At 39.2% G+C, this 22,781-nt stretch overlaps 1 protein-coding gene across 1 annotated transcript; it reads left to right on the forward strand.

Annotated features, from left to right (window-relative positions):
• The first annotated feature begins 3,108 nt into the window (after positions 1-3,108).
• Positions 3,109-21,385, forward strand: glis3 (GLIS family zinc finger 3). Its single transcript, XM_059358230.1, has 11 exons — positions 3,109-3,154; positions 3,611-4,059; positions 5,410-5,575; positions 5,662-6,784; positions 13,389-13,550; positions 13,660-13,770; positions 16,027-16,156; positions 16,309-16,381; positions 18,974-19,131; positions 19,647-19,818; positions 19,970-21,385. The coding sequence occupies exons 2-11, from the start codon at positions 3,696-3,698 to the stop codon at positions 20,103-20,105; spliced, it is 2,595 nt and encodes an 864-aa protein (XP_059214213.1). The 5' UTR covers positions 3,109-3,154; positions 3,611-3,695; the 3' UTR covers positions 20,106-21,385.
• Positions 21,386-22,781: the final 1,396 nt, after the last annotated feature.

The following is a 22,781-nucleotide window of genomic DNA, read 5'->3' on the forward strand; positions in this document are numbered from 1 at the left end:
ATAGATACTGTGAAAGCATCAAAACGCTCAATCCAGAGATATGGACACAGTCAGTATTCAGAAACGGTGCCTTTAAACAAGCTGTCAGGCTTGTGTAAGGTTGTGATGTCACAACTATACTATCTATAGGTACAACGTGCCGCTACAGCGTTTTTACAGTCATTCCCCGGCTGCAATGAAGGTGCAGAGATGCAGAGAGCACGGATGTGGAAGACATCTGACTTGGATTTATAGCCGCCAAAGTGGTTGAACAGAACCAATGTAGGTTTAAATATAAAGCAGATAATAAGTGGCTGTAATGAGGTATATGACAGTGTCTCCTTATGTGTTCAATATAGTCTACCAGTCAGACTGGCATCAGATCAACCATGATTATACGATATTAAAATAGAAATGATCGCCCTACTCTGAATATGAATATATTCAGACAGTATAATGATAATGTGTGCGATTAAAGCATAAAATTATGTAAACATGTTCTAGGAAAAACCCTAAAGTAAGAGCATAATATCTCCCCTTTAAAACATACTGCACCTTTGTTCAGAGGAGGCAGAGGAGGCCTTGGACTACAAGAAAGTGAGCATGTTTTTTTGACCGAGAGGGCTTCAAAATATAAATGTTATTCAGTGCGAGCACATACATGAAAGCACTGCTCCAAGTGTCAGTGTTTGTCATTGAAAAAGAAGAGCGAGTGACTGCATCTGTGTTGTTGTTTCCGCCTCGAGCTTGGACGCTTTACCATCCTGTTAAACTCTGACATTTGGAAACACACCGTGACTCACTTAGTGGAGGAAAGGAAAAAGGGCCGAATCCCTGGAGATCCCTGGAAGATGCAGAACATTTTATATAATCATGTAAACAAGAAGCGGTCTTATCTTCATGGCCTCAGCAAGAATCACACTGTGTCCTTTCTTACATCTTTACATGCCCTTTTTCTTAGGCTTTTTTTGTATCTGAAAATTTGTGGTGCTTTTAACAAGACTGCAGCTATCCCATTGGTGTACTAATAGTATCCCCTGCTGGCAAAAAAGGGAACACTTCCCACAAAAACAGATGGGGATAGGAAGGCAGCACTTGTGCACTACACCACTTTTGATGTGTGTGTGTGTGTGTGTGGGGGGGGGGGGGGGGGGGGGGGTATTATTATAGTATTATATTTAATACTAAGAATATAAGGGTGAAAAGTAATATTGGGATGAACTGAAGCTAGAACAAAATAAAGTAGGCTTGCTTTTACAGGCTGGGGGCAGAGTAATTAAAAATTACCCCACCAGAGGTCACTACTACTTTATATTCAGAGCCATAATTTATTTTATCTGAAATCTCATAGATCAAACTAATGTATTAAATGCACATAAAATGCATAATAAAAGGTTTTTCTGTTGCAAAAATAAAGGTTTATTTTATAAATGAAGCAGACAGGCAAAGTATCGGATTGACTTATAATATTATACATAACATTGCAAAGAAAAAAAAAAAAAACATGAGTCATCATTGCCCCAATCCACCATTCTGATCAATGCAAACTCTCATTCTCATAGTCATTCTGACTAATTGCAGACTCCAATTAGTAATCCACTGCTCAAGACACAGCATGGTCTGTTTGCATGTATTTTCATTAAGTGGATGCTTTCTGTCACACTATAAGTTCATCATTCTTGCAGATTGTGGAGTGGAGCTTTCTTTCATGTATGTTCCCAAAGAACAGCTCCCGTCCCTCCTCCTATAAACATGCTGGTTCCCATAGCAACCTGGAGCAGGATCTACAGTGCAAACACTCAAGCAGGCAGCAGAAAAGTGCCCAAACAATGGGGTCTGAGCTGAGGTGGAGGGTTTTAGGTGAAGGAGGAGAAAGAGCAGAAGGGGATGTTAGCGGGGGGCAGAGCAGGTAGCAGATTTGTGCAATAGGTTCAATATGAATTGAAATATCAAACCAGCAGAAATACAAAAGAGACATTAGAGGAATTGGCTCAATCTGCTATGAGCTGAAATAATTGCATTTAGAATAATTTTGACAGCACTTTTTTTCTCCCTTTTAGAACAGCATTTTAAAGATTTTCAAAAATGTATTTTTATTGAGAAGAAAAGCATATCAATAAAATTAAAAGAACTCTGATGTATTCAAGGCACCTACACTTAAGAGGCTCATACTCCCTTTCTAGCAACTTTGTGGCCATTTGTATCATTGCAGCTATTTGCAACATGTTCACTCTGTCATTTTAGACCCCAAACTCTTTCACTTCACAGAATTTTGTTTTTAATGTATCAGATGCAACAGATAGCCTGGAGCTATCCTTACTACATGACTATATGAGTGGGAGGGCCAAGTCAGAGTGCTACATAAAAATCAAAGCAGCAAGAAAAATCTAATCATAAGCAATGACCAAAAACAGTAACAAGCTTGAGCACCAAACTCATCAAAAACTAGGGGAAAATTACATGATAGTAGCCTACTCAAAAAACTTAAAATTCAGCAGCAGTCTGACCTATTGGTTCTATTTTGCATGCCATTGTTGTTTTTATGGTATTCTTATGTCTGGAGCACTGGACCAAATGAAATTCCCTGTGTGGTATAATAAAGTTGATCTGAATCTGAATAGTCATAAAACTGTGGGGATTTTGATATTTTAAGTGGAAAAGGAGCAAAGAAAAATAAATAAACAAATAAAAATGCACGAAGGTGTGATTTCTTTATTTGTCTTTCTATTAATTGAAATTATTATTATTATTAGCCTACTTAAATAATGTCTTAATTAATTTGCAACTGGGATAGAATTACACATTTCCACGTACGGTGGCATCATTCAGCACGAGCTCATATGTAGCTATGCGCACGAGCCAACGAATCGTCTCTTGTGGTAAACTCGTAACTAAAAAAAAAACAATAACAACTCTTTAATGAATAATTTACTGTTTGTCCAGTCAGTTTAAAATGACGTCAGTCACGTAAAGCCGAGTGAAGGGCAGAGCGGTAACCTGTGGAAGAAAAGAAAAGAAGTTCCTGGAAACAGCAGAGAGGAGTGAGGCGCGACTTCTCCGCTCTGTGCACAGCCACCACAAACTCAGAGAAACACTGTCATCAGTTCGGCAGACTGAAGGAGCCATTCATCCTGACATGTCACTTTGAGGAAAGTGTTTGCGACGACAGCAATAGGTGAGTGAACGCACCATCGACAACATAGTAATGATAAAGAACTTGACTGCAGAGGTCATTTATATTTTTACACTTGTAAGCAATCATAATAACATATTTCGAATTTTGAACAAAGTGAAGACTGATTTTATAGCCTGCACTCTAACTTTAAAGTATTCAGTATGTTTATGATTCTGTTGCCATATAACATGTTAATCAGTAAACATTGTATTTTTTTTAATGAATTACATTTTCTGATAGCAGGCTTTATGTTTTCTAATGTTTATGTATTTGTTTTACATGTTAAAAAAAGTAGGCTACATGGTGCAGTTAAGTGTTATTTGTGGTTGAGTGGTTTTCTACAGGTTCAAAGTACAAAGACTTTGTATTGTTTGTTATATATCAGATTTCCCATGTTAACCCTATATTTGAGGCTGTATTTTTTATGTTTTGTTTTTGTTTTCATTCATTTTCTAGGCATGAGCATTGGATTATTGTATTCTGTGTAAGTTAAATTTTGCAGTAAACTTCCTCATGAGCTTCTGACGATTTTGCTTCAGCCATGAGTGGAAAGGGTTGTCAGCTCCTGGTGTCTCCCTGCAGCGTGTCCCCCTCACTAAGCATGATCAGAGGACACCAGTCCCAGTCCATCAGGATGCCCATGTCCTCCCCAAAATGGGCCGATCTCAGTCCCTCTTCGGACATGGAGAAAGTGACCATGCACTCCTTTGCTCCTGGGAAACAGAGCGGGAGCCATGTAGGTCTGCCAACCCTGAGCCTCCGCAGACAAGTGCTGACCAATGGGAAACACCTGAACATCTCGACTGGATCCCCAAACCAGCAAGTGCCGACTCATCATCCTACAACCAAAACAGTGACAGCTGCCATACAGACGAGACGCTGCTCCTCTAACAACAGCTTCAAAGGTAAAAACTAAATACCTAGATAACCAGTTTTTTAACAAACTCTAACTACACACGTCACCTAAAATGATGTCTGGTTGAGAAATATATACAAAACAACCACTGATCAGTATTTGCATCTTCATACTTCCTTTATTCCCAGTGTACTCATTATAACCTCACTGTCTTCTTGCTCTATGCCTTGTACTTATTTATTGATAATTAACCGAGCTTGCCCCTTAAGTTTCTACAGAGGAAAAGAAGTGGAAGGAGGTGAAAAGCTCATTAGAGATTAACAGAGCAGAAAGTGTCAGGGTGGCGAGGGAAAGTCCACAATCTGCTGTATAAACCTTAGTTAAAGCTGACTTAATGTGATGCATTTAAGTTTTATTTGCATTCGTTGATGTCTTATTTTAGATAGTTGTGTATGTAAGGCCTGTGCTGGTAACTGCTCTAGTTGGATGATATCTTTTCACAGAAATAATTTCTATATAAGCAATGTTATTGTAACTTTAAGACCATTTCATGCCACTGACATAATGGTAATAATACTAATAATTAAAGTACATCCTTTTACATCTATATTATTAATTCCTAAGAGTGTAACCCAAAACCAAACACCCCGTCATTCCATTTTAAAGCTAGGCATAATGTAGAGTGTTGCAAGGCTATAACTATTATCAGACATTGGAAATGGTATATGAAGAAAAAATTAAATACAAAAATAAATAAATAAATATATATGTATATATATATATATCCTTAATAAATAAAACACAAACAAAACATACAGCCAAAACAATGCATAAACTGACTCTCAGGCTTTGTTACAAAATTGCATTTATATAAACATTTCTCATAGGGCTATACAGAGTCATTCATTTCTTAACAGGCAATATACAGCCAATCTAGTCCCTCAGTTAAGACAGTTCTTAACAAAAAGTTCAAAGTAACAACATATTCGCTAAAAGTTACATATTAGTAACAAGAAGAAGGTGATGTCACTTTTTTGTTTCCAGTGCAACCACAAATGCCAGCAAAAAATGTCTCAACAAAAATGGTTTGTCTGTTCATTCAGCCTAGGCACATGGCTAGTAATGGTGGGGAAAACCCTGCAGTTGCATGATGTTGATTAAAATGTGTCCTAAAATAAACAAGCATGCATGTAAACACAACAGGTAATATTTTATGAAAAACGGACATGACCTCAATAAATTGCTTAGTTGATAATGTAATTATCCTGGCAGGCCTAAGTTCTGCAATATTATGTTAACACTTAGTGAGATTTACTTAATGATGGTAAATGTTGTTACTTTGCTTTAACCTATAAACTTTAATAAGGTATCTCCCATATGGGTATATGTGTTTATGCAGCAGGCTGCTCTGTGTCGGGACCTACTATGGAAGTATTTGGTCAGCCAGTCGCTGCTAACCTCACAGTGACCAGCAGTCCCATGACCGTCGTCACAGGCCAACGGTATACTGCACAGCATCCTCCTTCACATCCACACAGTGTGCAGATTCCCCACACTGATGCCAGGTGGGCAATATCAATAACAGTATGTGATGATGAGCTCACTAAACCTTAAGCGTGGTACTAAAGTGGATAACAACAATCTGTTTCAGATCCATACAGTCCAGAGAATCCCTGGCATCGACTACCCTTAGTCTGTTTGAAACACAGTCAGTGTTTAGTGGCAGACATGACTGGTCATATGGCTACCGTGTGCTGCCTCCGCTGGGTCAATGCTCCACCCAGGCCAGTGAGGGAGGGGAGCAGCTCAGCCTTTCCCCTGGCACGGCCATGTCCGGCACGACCATATCGGGGGGCACCAGCACCTCCGCCTCCCTGCCCTCGTATCTCTTTGCAGGTGATGCCGGAAGCCCCAGACAGTCTCGTGCTAAGAAGAGAGCTCTCTCCATGTCGCCTTTGTCGGACGTCATGGGTATCGATTTCAACTCCATTATACGGACCTCGCCTACTTCACTTGTGGCTTATATCAACGGTTCCCGCAGCTCTCCATCCTCCCACCCCTGCCTCTCACCTGTCCAGTCCGAAGGTTACGGTCATTTTCTGGGTGTGAGGGGCCGCTGCATCCCCAACGGCCATCTCTACAACATGCCAAACTCTTCCCATGCCCTGGCCCCACAGTCAGATTATGTCCGTATGCAGATGCTTGAGGAGGGAGGGGGTCTGGAGAGCCAGATGGCTAACATGGTGGTGGACCAGCAGTGCCTCCCCGAGGAAGGAGGGGCACTGGAGAAGACTTCAGAAAGCTGCAGCCAAACCACCAACAACCTGCTGCCACACCAACAGCCAGTCCTGTTGACTACTATCCATGAAGCTGCTACTCCCCAGGGGCCGCCACCGCCCTATCACTCACCCCAGCACATCCACCTCACTAGACGTCACTGTAAAATAAAGCCCCCTTCTCAGGACCCTCTCATACACTCTTATCCCAGGCATGGGATGAGCTTTCTACCCCAGGTCCCTATGCTGGAGGAAGAAGAAGGCGAGCTGGAGGACTATGGGGCCCACTGCTGCAGGTGGTTGGACTGCAGTGCAGTCTATGACCAAAGGGAGGAGCTGGTAAGGCATATAGAAAAGCTACATGTGGACCAGAGGAAGGCTGAGGACTTCACATGCCACTGGGTGGGCTGTCCACGCAACTTCAAGCCCTTCAATGCCCGATACAAACTCCTGATCCACATGAGGGTCCATTCGGGAGAGAAACCCAACAAATGCACGGTACACCATGCAGACATAGCTATGTCTCTTCTCATGCAACAGAAGTATATATACAGTCATGAAAAAAAATATTAGAATACCCTTGTTTTCTGTTGATTTTAATGCCTGGTACAACTAGGTAGGTACATTTGTTTGGACAAATATAAAGATAGGAACAAAAATAGCTCATAAGAGTTTAATTTAAGAGCTGATATCTAGCCATTTTCCATGGTTTTCTTCATAATAACCAAAATCATTATCAAGAAAACCATGGAAAATGGCCAGATATCAGCTCTTAAATTAAACTCTTATGAGCTATTTTTGTTGTTATCATTAAATTTGTCCAAACAAATGTACCTTTTGTTGTACCAGGCATTAAAATGAACAAGAAATTGAAGAAAACAAGGGTGGTCTAATCGTTTTTTCCATGACTGTATATTCATAGTGTATTTCTCTGCCACTTCAAAAGAATAGACCTCATGCTACCACAGCTCTCTCTGTCAGGTGAAAAGATTTTTACTAATTTCTAAGACGAATGAATGAATGCAGTCAAAGCAGGAACATGATGAATGTCAGGGACTCACTGAGTTCAATTCTTAGTGTTCCATTCAAAGCCAGAGTATCTAGTTGAAGGCTTTCAAGCCTCAGGCTGCAGGAAGGAAAAAAACAACAACTTTGTTTTAGTGCAAATGCCATCATGTGCTCTGTGTTTATGGCCAAGGTTTAGATCAAAAATATGGCCTCTCTCTCCTCTTAACTTTAGCCATGGGGTAATTAGCGGAGCTCTGTGATAACTGACATGGGAGTTAACTCAATTATGTAGTTATTAAATCAGCACAAAGGATGCCTAGCACTTTAGATCTGGCATAGCACCATGGCTCTGTAGTAGCTACTGGGCCTGTCAGCAGCAGGGGGTTTGCCGGGCCACCGTCTGACAAACTTGGCCGTCGTTCTGGGAAGGTGATGCCCCATAGTCTGGCTCTATACAGGTCTGCATCTGTGGCCAAAGAGTTGGCATCTATCCATGCGCCGGATTATTGATGAACTAGTAGCTTTGTTTGTCCAAGATGGATAATCTAGTTCTTTCAGATGTGTTGCAATTAAATGAGGCCCCTTTCATTTAATTACAAGTTTTAAATGAAATGTGAGAATATAAACAAGACTAAGAGTCTACAGCTGTACTGAGTAACACTGTCAGCTAAATGGTTATGTCAGCATGCACACGCTGAAATACACAATGCAGATGTTAAGCAGGTGCAGGTTTACAATGTTCACTATGTTCATTTTTTAGGGCTTTTTGTGAAAAGATTTCTGTCAGAATACTTTCTAGCAGAGAGATTCAGTAATAGCAGTAGTAGTAGCAGTGTAAAGACTGACAAAGTACGCTGGGAGGAGGCTGCTGCAGCTAGCCACCTGTGAGGGCAGCCACCTGCAGCCACGTCCTTAATTATGCATACATTTAGGCCTTAACATAAATTAAACAGTTGAGTTATATATATATTCACCCCCCTCACAGTTGTCATGCAGGGAGAAATTAGCTTTAGAGACCAGGCTGTATTCTTTGTTTTAGAGTTGGACATTTTAACATGAGGGTCAATGAGGATTTACTTCCTTTTGGATCCAGCCTCTAATGGCAGGTCAAGGAATTGCTTTCTGGCACTTCTACATTCTTCGCTTGATTATTCTGTTGCTGTATGGCTGTGTTTAGGCTGCAAAATTACTTGGTTGGGTTTGGGAAAAGATCAAAGTTTGGGTTAAAATACACCTTTTCACAACATTTTCCACCTACTGCAAATATGTCTGCCAAAAAAGCGCTGAAGTCTAACTTCTACCATGTGCCTTAGCATTTGCTAATGAACAAATAAATTCACCGCTTAACTGCATTGCTTATCCCAGCTGACATTGGGCGAGAGGCGGGATACACCCTGGACAGGTCGCCAGACTATCGCAGGGCTGACACATAGAGACAGAAAATCACACTCTCATTCACACCTATGGGCAATTTAGAGTCACCAATTAAACCTAAGTGCATGTTTTTGGACTGTGGGAGGAAGCCGGAGTACCCAGTGAGAACCCATGCTGACACGGGGAGAACATGCAAACTCCACCACTACACCACCGTGTAGCCCTGAACAAATACAGCTGAGGCTAATTGGAATGTCATTACCTTTGCAGGTATTGGCAATAAACTATTTACAATTCATCCAGAGGGCCACATGAATGTCTCTACCAAACAGCAATACATATATATCAGCTGTTGACAAATTTCACTTCAGGCCAAAAGGTTGACCTGCCGGTGGCGGTAGAAGAAAATTCCCAGAAGCCAACCAATCAACCAACAAAAATTGCAATTCCATGCAGCTAGCATGGCTAAAAAAATATGTGTGGATTGCTCTCCACTCTGAACTCCCTGCTTTGTTTTTTGTCACTCCCACTGGGAAAATGCTTAAGACTTAGATGAGTAATTGACAAACCACTCACCAAACATGCTTCATGTCGCTGCTTTCAACAAGTCAATTATTAACAGCATGCATACCTGCAGTCGACCTTTTGTTCCAAAATACTCACTTATTAGTTGAAGCCTGCTCTGTTGCCATGGGGCTGCAAACGTTGGATGGGTCTGTGCTTCATTCAATAATGAAGAAAGTATTCATGGTCACAACCCATTGCCAAAAACAGATTTGATACAAAGTGGCACTCGTGTTTGTACAGTAATTATAGGACAGGGTATTTCTGAGTAAAGAGAGAAAAGCACATTTGAATGATCTTTCCTGTGTTGTAATGAGACATTTTGTATCCGTGTGGATTTTCTTCAGGTCAAGTCTGAACATTAAGTCAGGCTGTTTCTTTCTTTACATTAGCATTTTCATAGATCTTTGTTTGAGTATGTGCATGTGATTACATCTACTCCCTCAGAGATGGATAAGTCGTGCTTAAACAATGCAAATGCTCAGTATGAAAACTCTCACTGATCAGTTAGAAAAGCTACAAGCAATCTTTAATATTTAAAGAAAGCTAACTTCTCTTGAAGGAGCCCACATTTCAAATCAAACAATCTTCCAAGATGCAGCATCATTTTTCTTAGCAAATGATTGGCAGGTGAATAAACTGATGCGTGATACATGAAGTGCGAGGCCGCAGCAGAACAATGAGGTAGCTCTTGTTACATAGTGAACGTATAGGGCAGGCCCAGGCTTGTACTTGTAATCTCACAATCTGTTTAATGATGATGCAGCCGTTTGTTAACATGTCCTTGACTCACCAGAGTGTTTGCGTCCATCACTCTGATTCAAACATATGAGGTTTTAAAAGCACAGTGTGAACCAAACAAGAGACTTCTACAGCCATTATGAGTCAGCATAATTATGATTTATTTTTTTTAGACAATTTCTTAATATCACTCTGTTCGCTACTAATTGTTCCTCTAGTTGTGGAGAAAGTTGAGGCTTGCTCTTTGGTACTATTAGGTTGTTTTTCTATCACATAAGATATACAAAAAAGGTTAATTTTATTAATAATAATAATAATAATAATAATAATGATCATTTATTTTGATAAGTTATTCTTACTGAATTCAAATTACAGTGAATATTTTTCAGTAAAACAGTCATTGGAACCAGCTCAGTTACTGGCAAAGTTGGCCTAAATTTACTTTATCTTCTTCATTTCAGTGTGCATTACTCATGCTGTGATCAATCAGTGCATTTGCATACATTGAAAATGAAACCTTGGTTCCTTTGCTAATCATTTTCCCTCCATGAGCAGCTTGTAATTTAAGCCTCGCTAACGCCACTGAAGGCAAGCCTGATTAGATTTCAAGTTTGACCACATTTTAAGTGCCATCGTTGCAATTGTTTGGAGGGAACCAACTTTCGGCACCAGAGAATAAAACTAAAGCATCTGAAATACACTTCCACTTCATACTTATTTTTCATCAGTAAACAAACTCACTTCAGTAGAATGTGTAGCCTTTTGTCAGTTATTCCTCCCTCGTTTCATGAATACACATAGTGTCTTCTAAAATTTAGGTAGCAATTACTGACAGCTTATGTTTAAATTTTTTGAAGGTTCTTAGGATTTATTTTGAAGCATTTTTTCCCCACACTTGGAGTAGTTGTGGCAGAACTATTATTTCACATGTAATATCCCTCCAGGAATGTACAAGTCACTGGAGACAGGGACAGAAGAGCTAAAAATATACAGTATCAGGAAACAGGTGAAACAAGAAAAGAGCACAGAGGGGAGAAATACCGCTTGTGAAACAGGGAAGAGTGGAGTCCAGAGTGAACTGACCTCGGGCTAAGACTGGGCATTGGACAGACTCTGCTGGCACAGAGCACAGCTGTCATTGTTCAGCCAGGGCATGAGTACCTGCCAGGACCTGTCAGAAGCTGGCTGTAACACTGATCTACACTGAGGAGCCATGCTGCTTTCTTTTCAGCCCAAACGTCCCTTGCGACAAACTAAAAAGCCCTCCGCGCTTTATGAGAGCTTTATGAGACAGAGAGAGAGAGTTACACAGTTACCCACCCCTGGCTAGTCCCCGAGTCTTGGCAGTATTTTAGCGTTATGCTGGTTCTCACTTGTCTGACCACTATGGTTCGGAGAGACTATTTATCTCTGTCTGTGCTGTTTTTCTTGTGGTATTCTAGCTGATGGTAATTCTTCAAACTATATTTAGGATTGGTAGAAACATCCCCTTATGAAGAAGCAATTATTATAGTAGACCAGAATTGGAAAGAGTGCAAGTGCGAGGGAAAAAGGTTACGAGGAGCATTTTTCATTTTGTGCTACTCTACCGTTTTGTTTTCGTTTACTTTAATAAAATGTTGAGAATCCTTCATATTCAGCACTGGTCAACTACCACCCATTTAGCATTCGAAAAATCATTGTTGTTACATTTTCTTCTAACAAAGCGGACCAAAAGGTGAAAGAAAAATCTTTGTTTTCATATTCAATAGTGGAAGCAGGATTTGAGAAGATATGTCAGCTGTGTCTTGATGAGAAAGAAAGGCAAGTATTTCTGTGGCATGCAGAGGAATGTTAATAGTTAACTATTAATGGGAGAGACATTTTAATTTGGCTTTGGCAGTGATGACTGAGAGGTATCAGTATGTGAGGAATCCAGTCTTGAAGAAATAATAACAAAATAGGACATGGTCTGTGTGTTTTCTCCATAGTAAGGGCATTCCAACCCCCTGTGAACAGTCAGAGGGAGAGTCCTGGCCTTAGGAAACAATAAAGACATATTTTAATAGTGAAGTCACTGGGGTTGCATGATATTGCAGAAAAAGAGCTGTTTTTCTATTAGTAGTTTTCCTGAAGCCCGTGAGGTAGTACAAGCTCAAGGCCTGAATGATGCTGTTGTATAAATAATTTAGTCATTTTTCAATCTGAAGTTAAGTTGTAAATGTAAATCAGTCTACAAAAAGTGACTTTACTTGTTTTGTAATTTATAGTGACCAGCCGCTGTCAAGGTGATGCAAGATGAAGGATTCAAAACAAATGACAATGCAGGGATGTGTGTATAAACACTGACCCCTGCTGGTGACACACCATCAGAAATGTGTTACCTAAATATATATTTATCCATTAAGTATGGATAAATGTGTGATAAATGTTAATTTAAAAGAGTGGGAGAGTAAATAATTCAGAATATGTTTTTGTTTTAAGCTAATTTAAGATCCCACTATCACTGTGACATCTGTTCCTTCTTTTATAAGAGTGCATACAAAAAAGAAAAAAGGTGACAAAACAGGGATTTCTACCATGTTTATGTTCTGTAGAATTGGTAGAGGATCATATAGACTGATTCTAACTTATGTATAGTATATCAATTTTAAGAATTACAAGTCAGCGAGAGAGCAGGATCATGACTGTAAACAAAATGGATCAAGATCAATAACCATTTCATTTAAAATGTGTTATCTTGGGCTTGTGCACAAGAAGAGAATGCTTGTTGGGGGATTTAAGAATCACACTTAACTGACTCTTTTAAAAATGTACGTATTAGACTCATTAAAAAAAATCTTGCATTATCAGAGATTATAAACAACATCCATAAGTGTAAAAAAAAAGTTGAACTTGGCTGATGGTGTATATTTTATCAAACATAAACGTGATACAATAGAGTCTCATTACTACTAAGAATGACCAAGAAATGCACTTGTGACCAGAAAACCTGAACATTTCATTTTTTAAAAATGCACCTCAACTGAATGCTTACCCCTCTCCGGGCTTTGCTGCTTTATAGCTGCTCACCATGCAGTCAACCATTGAACTGCCATAGCAGAGAGCAGTTAGGGCTTAGTTGAGTGCCAGTTAAGACCAAATTACAATAATTTTTCTATTCAAAAGGTTTTCTATATTTCCTCTTTCACTCTCCTCCCACACACTGAGGTCAGCAGGCCTTTGTCTGCAGCTAATAAGCTCATAGTTCCAGGTATCTGTGTAACATCAGGCGGAAGATGCTTGTAGAGCTTATAATGGATATTGCATTTGGATGGAGCCAACAGCGAAAAACATGAATGATTTCAAAGAAAGGGCCACTGGCATGTTTTAAATATGTAGGAATACATCAATTTACTGCTTGGAGAGGTTTTACTGTGTGTATATGTGATTACAGTTTGAGGGCTGCAAGAAGGCTTTCTCAAGGCTAGAAAATCTGAAGATCCACCTACGTAGCCACACAGGGGAGAAACCCTACCTGTGTCAACACCCAGGATGTCACAAGGCCTTCAGCAACTCCAGTGACAGAGCTAAGCACCAGCGCACACACCTGGACACAGTAAGTGGCCGCCATGCACAATTATGGATGGTATTTTAAAGCTTGTGTATGTCCTTGTAGATGTGTTTTTGGCCCTATGTGGAGTTTTCATACGTCTGTGGTTTTACAGAAGCCATATACGTGCCAGGTGCCTGGCTGTGCAAAGCGTTATACTGATCCCAGCTCTTTGAGGAAACACGTGAAATCACACTCGACTAAAGAACGGCAGTTACGGAAGAAGGTACATGCTGTACATGACTCACAAGTTTTGTTCTTCAGAATAAGGAACGTTATACACAGTACAGAATTCAAAGAATGTGTAAGCTATCAGCTGAAAACAAACTGCATTTGTAAAAGACATATGACAGACAGATACAGAATCACAACCCTAAACAAAAGAAAAGCTATTAACACATGTTACACTTGTCATGCCGTTGTGCTTTCATTTCTGTCAGAACATGTTTCACATCCCACTTTGTTAAACTCTGCAGCTTAGCTATTTACAGAAAACATGTAATTTACTTTAACTTTCATTAACTTGCATCTAAGTGTCCCTGCAATCAGATAAAAATACATCCACATCCACAGAGCTAGGTCACACAAAAATACACACGATTATGTTGTTTGTCATATCTTTGTCAAGTTTTCTTCGCCTTTATTTTCCACACAGTGGAAACACGCTCACAGGCTCCATTACAAAGTTTCACATTATACCACTGAGGTGTCGCAATTAAGATTTTTGCATTTGTGTAACACATTTCTGCTCTTTAGCTCTTATGGGTGATGTCACCATAGATACAGACAAAGAAGGTGGGTAGTTACTAAAAAAAGTGACATTTTGCAAAGTCTCCCACATGCACGACTTCTTTCATCTCAGAAGCAAATAAAAAGTTCATAGTAATTGTGATTTCACTGAAGCCTCTCAATATAGAATGCAAATTATATTTGTTTCTTAGCAAGCTGATGGCAAAATCCTTACATATATTCTATAATAACCTTTATAAGAAAAAGTAGCTGTTTCTTGTCTTGACTGCAAGTAATTAAGTTGGATTTAAAGCCATTATCACTGATAATCTAATAATGTTTATGCTGTTTATGACTGCCTTTTATAAGCAGCGCACACAGAAAAAGCAAAAACGAGATACTCTATTCATTGACAATAAGGCAGTCAGAAGCAATATTCTACATGGAGCTATAAACAGTGTTGAGAAGGATACTTTGGAGTTGTTGCAGGTTAAGGATTACTAGTTACCCTGTTGAAAATGTATTAAGTAAGGCTACATGACTTTAGAAGTTAGCACACCAGTAATATTAACGTTTAGCCTACTGAAGTGACACCCTGCTAGTGAGGACAATCAACTTTAGCTATTAGACTCGAAAGATTAATATAATCCACAAATCCACATTTAGTCCATTAATAACGTTCCAGGTTTTGTAAATTGGCAGGATGAGGGAAAGTGGATCAGGTAGATGACCGGATATTGCAGGTCTGCAACTTGTCCTTTCCAGCTGTTTTAAGAGTCATGAAGATCCCTCTGGAAGCATTATAAGCATCAAGTGTTTAGTCCAACACGTTTTGCAAAACAGCGTTTCATGTCATTGGATTTAAAGTGAGCCGTGAATGCCAATGGCTTTAAATTAACGCGGGTGCCATTCATTTTACGCATGCGGTTCCTGCCAAAAATGGAGGCGTTCACAGTCACATGACATCCGGAGCATGAATATAGGTTCATTCATTCCTTCGATGAACTCGGATCGCGGGGTGCTGAAGCCAATACCAGTCGACATTGGGCAAGAAACAGGGTTCACTTCGGGGAATTTAGAGTTACCAATTAAACCTAAGCTGCATGCAAACTCCACACCGCGAGAGAGCTGCGAGCTGGATTCGAACCTGCGGCCCTTTTGCTGTAAGTGTTACCCACTACACTAATGTACAGCATTGATGCCAGAGTATAAAATGTACTGTGCAGTTAATAATTGCACACAATTAATGCATTATTAAAGTTAGCTGAAGATGAAGTTATAAATAAATGATGGATTATATAGCTGCTGACAGGGGTTAAACGAGTTCAGAGTATCTGACAGTCTGAGGGCGGAGTAGATAACTTTGACTGGCACATGCAGGAATGACTTCCTGTGGCGCTCTGAGGTGCATCTGTGTGGAATGAGTCTTGCACTGATCTGTCCATGCTTGACCAGCACGTTATGGAGTTGGTGAGAGACATTGTCCAAGATGACACATAATTTGGACAGCATCCTTCTCTGTGACCCCGCTGCCAGAGAGTTCAGCTCCATCCCAACAACATCACCGCCCTTGTGGATCAGTTTTTGAGTCTGTCGGCCTCCACAGACTTAGTGTACGGCAGATTTCGAAGGGCATCAGCCTCCTTAGAAAATAGAGACAGCTACATACAGTGATTAAAAGAAAATTACTTCAGGATCCAAGCATTCTTAATGCTTTTCAGCACTGATCATGCTTCATGCCTCATCTCTCCAGATGAAATCCGCTGCTGATATGACTCAGGACACGCTGACAGACTGTTTAACCATCCACCCTCTGCAACCAAGCCTTTCTCCTCTGGCGCAGATAGACTCCTCCCCTGGTGCATCCCATGAGTCATATTCTGGTAAGCAATGGCTCATTAAAGCATCAATGTGTTTGATATTAAAACTAGATACCTAAGCATACCCCCTGCAACCATGTGCATACAAAAGGTTTATCCATTAGATTTAGGCTGTGGTGGACAGCCCTGAAGTGTCTGTCATCCCTGTTCTTCAGCTGCTCCACAGGGACGAGACTCCTCCAGCAATCCTCACCTGGCTCTGTTGTGCTCCTTACAAGATAATTACAGGTACCGAGGATTTTCGTATTACTGTGCCTTGATTGATTTTATATTCAAGTTAAAGGAGTCTCACAAAATGCTTAAAACTACTGGTAACACTTCATATTAAGATAGACAGATTTACCATTAAGGAGTGGCATATAAGCATGCATATAAGTTAAATATTGGCTCTTTATAAGTCATTATAAAACACTTGTTTTGCATCTCCATATTCTAAGTGTTTCTCCAATATGGTCTTGCAAAATAAGACATTAATAAGTCATTCTAATATGCATTCTAATGATTTTCGAATGAAGTGTAACCAGACTTATTTACGGATCTTCAATTTATGCATACAAATAAATGGAATAGGAATTGCAATTTTACAGGGGAAAAAGACAAAAAACCATGCACATACCCAAAAAGATGAGGACTTTTCATGTTAATCTCAATATGAAATACTGTGCAATATAAACATATGCAGCAACAACAGTCAACAGTCGGAGCCGTTAGTTTTAGTGAGCAAGCCAGCTGGTATTTTCTTTTGTCGTTTTTTTTATTTTTTATTCCCAATGGCACATGACCATGGCTGATTTAAATACTTCACAAATCTTTTCTTCTCCCTTTTGATCATCTGAAACAATCAACTTAAACACTGGTTGTCATGGCTTCAAGACTATAAGCTCATAATTAGAATAATCAGTTTAAAAGAAAGCACGATAAAAGGGTCTAAATAGTTTTTATTTATTGGTGTGTGTGGGTGGTGTGTGGCTGAGAAGAGGCTTTACAGGTTGGGGATGGCCAGCAACACATTTCGCCGGTCAATCCATAGGAAAACATCCCTTCATCTATACACTTCAAAGCATGTGATAAAGTATTTCTGTCGCTCTGAGCAGCCAGATGCTCATGGCTCCTCACTGCTTGGGATTGTTCTCGTATCAGCAGTAGGCCAAAGCATTCACTGCAGGCTTCTGGGTAGACAATTGGCCTGAGAAAGCAGACCTCGCCTTGGCTCATTGGTCTTGCCCGCTGGTATTAATGGATGCTATAGCCACCGACAAGAGCGGCTAAGGAATTCAATAAGTGAAACATTAAATGTAAAAAAATACCATTTAAGTCCAGTGTGAGAAGAGGGATGTAATTACTTTTTTTTTAGATGTTAAATCGATTGTAAAATCCTTGCTACCATTTTCTGTACACTTTTCTGGGATTCCTTTTGGTTCTCATTCAGTCCTTGCATATTGTCAGTAAACTCTGGCTCCCTCAGTATTCTTGTTATTGGCAAGTAGACATGCAAATGTGTTACTTGGCCAAACCTGACAGCAGGGGTGTTAGCTCCCATGGCCACTGAACAATATTTACATTTACTACTTTAATCCTCACTATTTAACAATGAGTTACATGAATCTGAAAGTAATTCCTTGATTTTCTTAATGTTGTAACAATAAGCAACAGAGGTGTAAAAATTGAGGATATTATTTACGGTAGGATTGAACTCCTTTAAAGCCTTAAACAACACAGACTTTTAGTGAAGTTTAACAAGTTTTCCTGTTTTAGTCGATTAAAGATACTAAAGATAGGTCTTTATCCATATAAATGAGGTGAATGAATAAGATGCAGGCAAATAGTTTCTAGTTTCTTTCTAGTACTTTTTTTTTTTAGTACAGACTTTAATACATTAAAAAAGTGCCTCTATTGCCTATATTAACAGCCACAACAGAGAATCGATCTTGTGCTAATGAACTTATATAAATGAAACTCTATATGAAACTCCTTAAAAAACTCCCCCCCCCTCACTGTAATAGTGATAATAATAATCTTTATTTACAGAGCACTTTTCAAAGCGCTTTACAAAGGCAAATCAAAAACAAACATGAAAATAATTAGATAAAAGTAATTTAGTGTAGAAATGCCAAGCCAGTCTAATAAAAAAATTAAAAGACAGTTCAAGGAAAGTTAAAGTACAAGTAAGAAAAGGAAAGGTTCTTGAATAAAAGTATGTTTGGAGAAGAGACTTAAAAGAGATCAGTGACTCAGCCGACCTGATTTCCTCTGGCACTGTGTCTCTCCATTTTACCAGAATAGCAGAAAATGAAGAGTTAAAGCCACCATGCTAAGGGAAGTGAGGCATAGAAATCCAGGAAAGCTGTAATTCTTTTCTCATCACATGAATGTAGAAAAGATGGAAAAGAGGGAGCTTTCTGCATTCTTTTAAGTGGATTATTGAGAATATGTGTCATGTTGTGCATCTCATGTGCACCATTCAAGCAAGTAAAGGATTGCCTAAGGGCAATCACAAATGATGACGGGGTGTATCATGAGAATAGCTGTTGAAGTCTGTGTCAAATTAACACAGACAGTGTGAAACTGTCACCTTGTCATTAACGCATGATGGATTAATGCTTCATTTGCTGGCCAACTGGTTAAAACTGAGCAAATATGGAATTGGACAATAAAGTGCAATGTTCCCTTAATAATTCAATTCAAATTAATTGTAAGTCATAAAGAATGCTTTTGCACAGAAAGCAAATAGGTAATAATTATTTTTTTAATCATAAAAACCTATTGTCCTTTTTCTTAATTCCACAAGCAGAGTATTTAATGCAGTCTGAAATATTTCAGGTTTGTTGATCCCTCCCCTCACCAGCTCGTCCCCAGGGACCAGTGTGGGCCTTGCTCTCCCACCTGCCTCCCGCATCCTCCCAATGGGACATCCCTGCAGAACAAGCAAGATCTGAAGCAGCCCAGACAGCCTCCTGATCTGCCAGATCACACTCCAGGTATACTCAGGGGTTTATCATCAGTTTATTCTTATGTTTGTCACTTAAATGTGAATACAGTTGTGCAGAAGGAGATGTTCTTCTATAAAAGGGTTTACAGTGTCAAGTTTTGCATCTGAAGAGCCCATTAGTAAATGTCTGGACAGTTTGACAGTCTGTTTGAACAGATTTTCTCACATGCACATTAATCATGCTATATCTTTATGAAGTGTAGCAGGTGGCTGGTGATTTTTCTTGTTAGACAGAATCAGGCAGCTCCACTCTATGTACCTTTAAATAGATATCACCTCCTTTCCCCGCGGACTTGACAGCCACCGTGATGTTGACAAGGTGTTCAGAAACACACTATTTAGTTTTAACTGGCGAGATAAAGACAGGGTTTAAAAAGACTGAAATACTGCTTTTCTTTATGAGGCCCAATGCCCAATGCAATTTAAGGAGAAAAGCTATAGACTTTAATTGAGTTGTTCTTTACAATGTGAATAAAAAGAGTGACGTTTTCATTCATCCTGCAGAGCTTTCGGGGCAGATTAAGATGCTATATTCCCCACCACAATATGGAGGGATCACAGCACAGACCAGCTCAAGTCACCTGATGCAAGTTGATGCCTTTGGTGACAGCCTCGCTCCAGCAGTCAATAATCCCAGTGGGGTGGCCACCTTACAAACAGCTCTTCCCTGCATTACAGGTAATGAAAATACAGTCTAAACCAAATTACTCAAAGATGAATACTTTATTGCCATTGGATTTCCCATCTCTTGCTGTGCATACATGCATCTGTATTTCTCTCTACGTGTGTGCGTGTGTGTGTGTGTGTGTGTGTGTGTGTGTGTGCATGGGTGCATCAGTAGGGTTTGATGTCCACAGCCAAGCACAGGATGTGGACCCTAATCAAGAACTGCATGGAGGGGATTTCTTCAGCGTGGTGGACCAATGCACAAGCCAGCTCTCCTGCATCTATACAGAGGGATGATATTACTTGACTGCTGCCTTTGTTTCTTTGCACTATTTTGTGTCCTTGTTCCATTTAGGTCAATAGGAAGAACACTTTAGATGACTCTTTGCAACAGCTTCATTTAGCAAAATAAAAGGATTGATTAATTGATTTATAGATAAAACGATATAAATTGCTGCTGCCCGGGGGTTAAAGGAATTGACTCTTACATTTCTCTCTCCCTTTGATTGAATCTCTATAAATGTACTAATTGACTCACACATGATCAATGTATACTAATGACTGAGACTGAAGGTTTTAATGTTAACTGTGTGTGTTTTTATACAACTGGTGTAGAACAACGTTAAAGTATGTCAAACACTTTCCGGTGACACTATGCACAAGATCCAACACTGCAATCAAAGCAAAGTATGCAAGGGATCATTTATTAAGGTTTTTCTTAGAACCATTTCTTTGTAACTATAGTAACAAGACAGCCTCACCATTTCACTGTAATTTCCATAGAAAGAACCTGTTGTTTGAGTCCAGTACTGTAATGTGCTATGATCGCTCCTGTGCCTAGATCATTATGTGGATTTTTGTTTATGACTGTTTTGTTTGTTTGTTTACTGCAATTAACTTAACATTAAACATTGCAGTTAACCCTTTTGCATGGCAGTAGGCTGTGCATATTTCTAAACCTGTTTTCCTATAGCCATTCATTTCAGTTCATTTCCATATAAAAACTGTATAACTGGCTTCAGATATGAAAACTATCACAATGATCTGCTTATATTTTTGCCAGTTAAAATACTGTTGCATTTTAATGCAGTGCAGATTTTTCAGTCCACATTCATCTTCATAACCATGCAACCATAACTAGAAGTAAAAGAGCAGACATGATCGATAATTATAATGATAAACATTATTATATAGCACCTTTCAAAACACTGTTATAAAGTGCCTTATTATTTTAAAAAAAAGAATACATTTAAAACACACAGAAGTCCAGAAGCCCCAGCTGCAAAGGATCTGTCCCCTTTGTGCATGAATCTGAACCATGGCACCACAAGGAATGAAGACATGACAATAAGATATGTGATAAATAACTTTGGGTGAGGCCTGTTGTAAGTATTCAATAATATCTTGATAATTATTCCAAACGCAACAGGTAGGCAGTATAAAGTCAGTCATGATGTGATGATGTTCTCCTAAATCCTGACAGCAGAGTTTTGGAGGGAGCAAAGAATTAAAGGAGTCTAATCAACTAAAGGCTTGGGTCATGATTTCCGATTTTTGTGAGGGAGAAAAAAAGCTCTAATCCTTAAATTGTTTCTGTGATGATAAAAGCAGTGCTTAACTATTGATTTAACATGTTTGTCAAAGCTGAGGTTTTGATTTTTTTTTTTTAAATGATAAAGATTTCTACAATCCTGAGTAATTGGCTAACAATGATCACCCAACACAAAAGCGAACTTGATATACTTGAAATTCTTAAGGATAAAAAATAAAAATAAACTTTTTATCAGCAGGAGTGTAAACTATACATGATTAGTGGAAAATGGGCGAAAATGCGCAAGAATACTGCGCATGGTGTTTTGACTTTTGAACATATTTGGAATGGATCAACATGAAGAAATAAATCATCTGTACCCTTGTTTGTCATTTGTCATACCTCGTGTTTCTCTCTGCACCGAACTCATTCATTCATGATGGCTTATGTATTTTTAAAGCTCCACACAGATCATGTACAAGGTTACAACACAAACATGCACAAAATGTTAATTTCTGCCTTTTAAACAGCCTTTTGTTCTGTTACTCAAGAGCAAGGCCAATTATGTACGCAGCTCTCAACAGTAATGCAACAAATAGTTTCTGTGGATTTCTAAAAGTGTTTTTGTTAATACTTTGCACACTTTAAACCTCTTTTTTAGGCAACATTGGGCTTATTTACTTATTTAAGTCAGTGTCTATGTACAGAGATAGTATCTCTATCTGTTTTGTATTAAACAAAACAAGACAAAGTTAAAAGCCACAGCAGAGTTTGTGGTAGCCACATACAAAACAATACACAAGTGTGGGCGCAATAAGCTTACGTAAATAACCCAGAAATAAGTATTGACCACTGCTGTATAGACCTAGGTATGACCAGCAGGCACCAATCTTCACAGCAGTGTATTTTTTCTTATTTGAAATTGAAAGGACAAACTGTTTTACTTGAAAAATAATTATTTTAGCAAAAGAGTGTCATGCTTCAGATGGGGGTTTCAGTAGTTGCCTAGCAACAACAACAGCTTTTCCAAAAAGCATCTGTTTAGTACTGCTAACAAAAAAAAGTACTGCGCTGTGGACACAGGTGGTTGGTTAAATTCTGTATGCATTAGGAAGCCTCTTAACAATGCTGGCTTTGTTTGGTCACTGTTGCCAATTTTAAAGTTCTGCATCTTTTTTGCCCTACTCGTGCCATGTGGCAAAATGCTTAAAATTGCAGGGCATGAGCTATAATTTTACAGTTATTGACTTCACTTGAATAATCTACCAATATCCACCACTTTTGCATGAACAATGACCTGATTATTGCTCCAAATGTCAGGAAGACAAGGCTGAGGTTGAAAATCAAACAAGGCAAAAAAGCCCTGCAGCAGTTTTTAACAAGCAACACCTACAATGATAACATTTAATTATTCAGGTAGAAAGACACATTTGACAGGTTAA

Source organism: Centropristis striata, chromosome 19 (genome assembly GCF_030273125.1).
Source record: "Centropristis striata isolate RG_2023a ecotype Rhode Island chromosome 19, C.striata_1.0, whole genome shotgun sequence".
NCBI lineage: Eukaryota > Metazoa > Chordata > Actinopteri > Perciformes > Serranidae > Centropristis > Centropristis striata.

Bases quoted from the DNA above. Each gene is read 5' to 3' on its own strand.
- glis3 (XM_059358230.1), top strand. From the start codon at position 3,696: ATGAGTGGAAAGGGTTGTCAGCTCCTGGTGTCTCCCTGCAGCGTGTCC. The intron at 13,551-13,659 runs GTAAGTGGCCGC...GTGGTTTTACAG, and splicing joins AGCGCACACACCTGGACACA to AAGCCATATACGTGCCAGGT. The intron at 19,819-19,969 runs AGGTAATGAAAA...GTGTGTGTGCAT, and splicing joins ACAGCTCTTCCCTGCATTAC to GGGTGCATCAGTAGGGTTTG.